The sequence below is a fragment of the Montipora capricornis genome, chromosome 13 (assembly GCF_036669925.1).
Source record: "Montipora capricornis isolate CH-2021 chromosome 13, ASM3666992v2, whole genome shotgun sequence".
In the NCBI taxonomy this organism is placed as follows: domain Eukaryota; kingdom Metazoa; phylum Cnidaria; class Anthozoa; order Scleractinia; family Acroporidae; genus Montipora; species Montipora capricornis.
In genome coordinates this window covers 17,615,738-17,621,301 of record NC_090895.1, presented here as the reverse complement: position 1 = coordinate 17,621,301, position 5,564 = coordinate 17,615,738, and the positions used below count along the sequence as shown (strand labels likewise).

Here is a 5,564-nt window from a genome sequence, read left to right as displayed (position 1 = left end):
GAAACGTAAAGCTCAAATTTTAGTTTGCTTCCTCCCGTGATAAACTATCTTACGTGACTATAAAGTGAGCGACCGTCCAGGTTTCGTATGCTTATATTACGTTGTTGTAGATTGATCAAAAACGAAAACTTGGCAAACCTCTTTATCGAGTCTTCGAGCAAAGCGTGGTGCATTTTTTTTTTCAAACACTTGCATTACATGTAAGGAAAACAAAGATGGAATATCGAAATTCTTTATTATGAGGTTTACACAGATATTAACAACGATGATCTCGTTTTCCAAGAAAACTTCCAAACTGACTTTCATGAAGAAATGGCATAAAAGGTTATCAAGTTCCCTGAAAGGAATTTGTCCAGTGGCCCCGAGGCGTCTGCATCGATCCATCTAAAAATGGGAAAGGGAATCCCCAATCTCATTATTGTTTCCTTCTATGTGCTTGGCCTTCAAGAAATAATTGTGCTGTAGGGTAAGAAGGGCAAAGTGTCATACCAGGTACATAACTCTTGGGGTACAAGACCGTTTGAGTTGACAATGTGAACAACAGGCTCGTTATCGCAGTAAAAGATTATGCGTCCGTTCGCAGGAGCATCACCCACAAGTGGCAGACAACAACAATAGGAAATAGGTCTTTAAGGACAATGCTTCTGCATGGCTAGGAGAGCTAGTGATTGGTTTGCCTGTAACCTTGGACCCATTATCGGTCAAAGATCCCCCCTCCCCCATCCCCCCGGACCCTAAGGAACCAAAAACCTCAGTGTACTGTTCGAAAGAAGCGGAGTTATCCCAAGAAGATGGTCATAAAACCCAGCTCCAGTCTAGTGGGGACTAATTGTTGCAACGTGAGACGATCTTTGAAAAAACCGTAACTTTATCTGGTGGTGGGGTTGAGAGATTTAATTGTTTTTAATTTTATTTTAAAAGGAAAAATAAATAAATAAATAAAACAAACTAGTGAACAGAAATAGAGAGCACAGTAAATTATAGGTAGATGGTAGCTAAATACATGTCTGAAAAGTGCACTGATATCTTATATTACGGTATAAGGCGGAACTGTTACAAGTACATTTATTTGCACATATGTCTATTTGTTTGATTGTCTCTCAATGTGAAGTGGAAAAAGGGATACTGCGAGACTAACGTTTCTGTCTTACCTTACTCTAAAAGTTCTGTCAAAGGACCCCATTTCTTATTCTCCTTAGTGTAAGTGTACGATTCGATCTTATATTGAGAAGCCGGTGGGGGATGAAAACCCATACATGTCCAATACACTCGACCTTAGTCTGGTTGTTTTCACTCGCAGGCGGATTGAGTCCGATCGCGACCGGAACCGGAAATGGGTGCTTGGTGCTTGATCAGTGGTACCGGAAGTAAGAGTTAACAGGAGCGAGGGGAGGTGGGGGGGGGGTTGTAAAAGTTGGCGAACAGACTCGATCGGATCCGATGGAGACAGCTCTTCCTGGCAAGAGTCAATCGGACTCTTGGAAGTCAGTTCGCGCGTGACAGAAAATATCTCTCAGCAATGAGGGGAAACAAGCGCACGCTTGAAGTGAAATATTCGTCGTTCTTAAAGCCATGAGGCGATACAAGCGGGCTACACATGTAACATAAATCGTTATTTAAGACCTGAGGGAAAGTCAACATCACGAAACATTGCACTCGACACTATACCTCGTTCTGCATGAAGCTGAACAAGATTTTCACAAATCATTGAATTTCCGATTGCGACAGAAATTCTTGTCATCCAATCTCCGACAACAATAAACTATTAGCTTTTCAGTCAAAATCACTCAGATTTCTGTGAAGAATTAAGACAAAGATAATCTGTGTGAACGAGAGCCTTTCCGTGGATAAAAACTTTCATCGGATGCGATGGAGACTTGTTGCCGTGGCAAGAATCGATCGGACTGACGCGATTCAGTTCGCGAGAGACTTATTAAATGTACAGCAAGTGTATTTAAGGAGACGTTTTCATTTGCTTTTCTAATTGAAATTGTGATTAATTCGGAATAACTGATATGTTATTTATTTGTGAAAATAAGTAAGTGAGAACAACATTGAAGGATGTTTAACAAACCCAAAAAACTATCACTACCCCAGCAAGAACTTGTTCGCCGAACGTCCGGCTCGGTGTGCGCTGGCAATGTCACTGAACCAGTGTACCGAAGCCATCGTCAACCTTTGGAAGTAAAATTAGAACATTTGATAAATGGAACGTTTTCTTTTCACTCGGTCACACATTTACTCAATTACTCGCCAAAAATCTACTCGGTTGAATCGCCTGAGTAATACATGTATGATTGCATACGTATCGATCGTATGGCGGCGATTATATGGAAACTGTGATCGAGATAGAACGATCGCCGCAGAGTAATTTTCATATAATATTATCACTGACTCGCGGCAGTCCGATGGATTCTTGCAATGGAGTCCTTTTGCCGACATTTTTCACCCCCTCCTCAACTATACTTTGCTGTATATTTACTAAGTCTCTCGCGACCTGACTCGCGGCAGTCCGATGGGTTCTTGCTACGGCAACCCGTCTCCATCGGATTCGATGGAGGCCTTTTGCCGACATTTTCCACCCCATCCTCAACTATACTTTGCTGTATATGTACTAAGTCCCTCGCGAACTGACTCGCGGCAGTCCGATTGATTCTTGCCACGGTAACCCGTCTCCATCGGATTCGATGGAGTCCTTTTGCCCACATTTTCTATCCCCCCCTCAACTATACTTTTCAGTATAAATACTAAGACTCTCGCGAACTGACATGCAGCAGTCCGATAAACACTTGCCACGGCAACCCGTCTCCATCGGATTCGATGGAGTCCTTTTGCCGACATTTTCCACCCCAACCTCAACTATTCTTTGCTGTATTTTTACTTAGTCTCTTGCGGACTGACATGCGGCAGTCCGGTTGCTCATTGCCTTCGTCCATCGGACTCAGTTTAAGTGTATTGGACAACCCTAGAAAACCGTTAATGTTTGGAAGAGTTTTCCTCGTTTTACTTGACCAAATGGCAACTAGGAAACAGAAATTGATTAAAACATTATGACGTGAAGAGCTTTCTGGTTTCATTCATAATAAGACAGTCATGCTCTTTTGGTAAATATCTGGGGTGATGGCTTAGTCTTTCAACCACAATATTAAACCATCCAAAAAAAGAGGACTTTTTGCAATGCCAGAAAAGGTGACAAAGTTCTTTAGGGAAATCTCCGCAAAAGGTACAGTTATCGGATTAGGCCGTCGTTGACATCAATTATCTCCATAGTATCCTTTTTATGGAGGTTACCACGGAAAACAAGCTTTCCACCATATTTCTCAAGGTCTTCCTCAAAGAAGAGATTCGATTTTCCCATATTTTCCGCATCAAGATACTTTTTTGACCCAAGCTAATTTAAGGGGTTTATTGGACGAAAAGATGTCGATCATTTTGAGAGTGGGGTTGAGAGATGTTACGGGTGAGCTCAATAATACGTTGTAAGAAGGGTCTACCTAGGAGTATAACTTTGCATGCAAGTGCCTATCAATTACTTCAGCTGATTAATTTAAGAACGCGCAATTTCCTGCTTTGAAAAGTAGTGAAGGCGATTTGGATCCGCTCGCCTTTATCGCGGGGTAGTCTAAACTCCACCTTAACTGAGTCTAGGACAATGCCCATAAACTCTCAGACTGTGTTCGGGCCTTGGGTTTTGTTAATTGAAAAAGGGATACCAAGAGTTCTGTGGCAGAGAGGCTGAGTGGTGCTCAATGAATAAGAAATCATCAATAATATGGTACGGAAATGAAATACAGTGCTTATTCAAGAGGATCCACTCAACAGCATCTGACAACATATGAAAGAGATAGGATGCAGCACTCTTTAAGCCAACTGAAAGAACTTTAATTGTCATACTAATATATTCCACCCTAAAACATAGCGAATAGTTCGTAATCAAAGGGTTTTAGAGGGATATGTCGGTTTTGGCAAACAAAATAGCCTCTGCCATGGCGAATAATTCCTTGGATAGCATCGTCAAAGGATACATATTGTAAGCTAGGGTCTTCCTTGGAAATGGAGAGATTGATGTCAGTAACTCCAGACTTGGAGATGGATAGGTGAAAAATGGTTTGAAAAATGGACTTGGGATGGAGAGGTGAAAAATGGTGGAGTGTTTCTTGGGGACCAAACCTACGGGGTACTCTTGCAAGTTGGGAAATGGTGAGGTAGAAAATGGGCTAGCCACTGGGCCCAAGTTAACTTCTTTGGTCAAGTTTTCACTAACATATTCGGACTGTGCTAAAGCTGTAGGTGCATTCTTTGGAAATCGAGCAGCACGTGGACAACAATAGCCAATGTCTGACCTAGTTCTAAGGAAAGTGCACAATTTGGCCACAAAAATACGATTGGAGTTGCTCCATGAGTTTCTCTTTAAGTTTATTTACATCAATTGAGTTAAGGAGCGGAAGTGTACGGTGGCCCACAAGGGCAAAACACAACTCAATATTGAGCTGGATACACAACAATCTTTCGTAATGCACAACAATTTGTCTCGATACACAACAATCTTTCGTTATGCAAAACATTTTTCACGGTACACAACAATCTTTCGTGATGCAAAACAATTTTTTACGGGGCACAACAATCTTTCGTGATGCACAACAATTTTTCATGGTACGCAACAATCTTCCGTTATGCAAAAAAAAAATTTCACGGTACACAACAATCTTTCGTGATACAAAATAGTTACATAGAACAGAACAGCGTTTCACGATGCAAAATTAAATTTCACGATGCACGACAAAAAATTGAAAGACTGGTAACAAGCACGGGCATTTTCATATCACGTGATCATACAACCTCGTGCTCTTTGCCGCCATGTGTTGTGAATACCTGGGTTAGCTAGTTAACAATGGCAGCTTCACTCACACCCACTGGAGATGAAAAGGAGATTATCACGTATTATTTTAGCAGAGGATATGAATATGCTGCGATAGTGCACTTTTTGGCCAAGTTTCATGATATAACGATGAGCATCAGGACACTTAAGAACAGACTGCGACAGTATCAGCTACGAAGAAGGACACCAACATACCTTTTAAACTTAGTTGGTACGCGAGGAAATTTTGAGGGAGCTGATTGGTCCTGGTTGCAGTGGTGGCTACAGAAGTATGTGACATACTCTCAGCTTGCAGAACATGCAAATACCAAGGCAGGTTGTTGAAAATCTCATGAGGGAACTTGACCCAGACGGTTGCGAACAAAGAAGGTCACGTGCGTTGCAAAGGCGACGGTACTCCTCTCCAGGACCAAACCATACATGGCACGTGGACGGGTATGATAAATTAAAACCTTTTGGGTTTCCCGTCCACGGCTGTATTGACGGTTGGAGCAGACGAATAATGTGGCTCAAAGTAACAAGATCCAACAATCACCCAGAGGTTGCTGCCAATTTTTACCTAGACACTGTCTCAGAAGTTGGTGGGTGCCCCGTTAAACTGAGAACAGATTGTGGGACAGAAAATGGTGTTATGGCAGCCATGCAGTGCACACTGAGACAAGATATTGAAGCCCATAAATACGGA

The 5,564-nt window shown here is 42.0% G+C and overlaps 1 protein-coding gene across 1 annotated transcript in view; it reads left to right on the top strand.

The window, feature by feature from the left end:
- The first annotated feature begins 5,066 nt into the window (after positions 1-5,066).
- Positions 5,067-5,564, top strand: part of LOC138030639 (uncharacterized) — a 984-nt gene continuing 486 nt past the window's right edge. The window contains exon 1 of the mRNA XM_068878521.1: positions 5,067-5,564. This exon is cut by the window's right edge and continues 486 nt beyond it. Within this exon, the coding sequence (XP_068734622.1) occupies positions 5,178-5,564 (387 nt within the window). The 5' untranslated portion in view covers positions 5,067-5,177.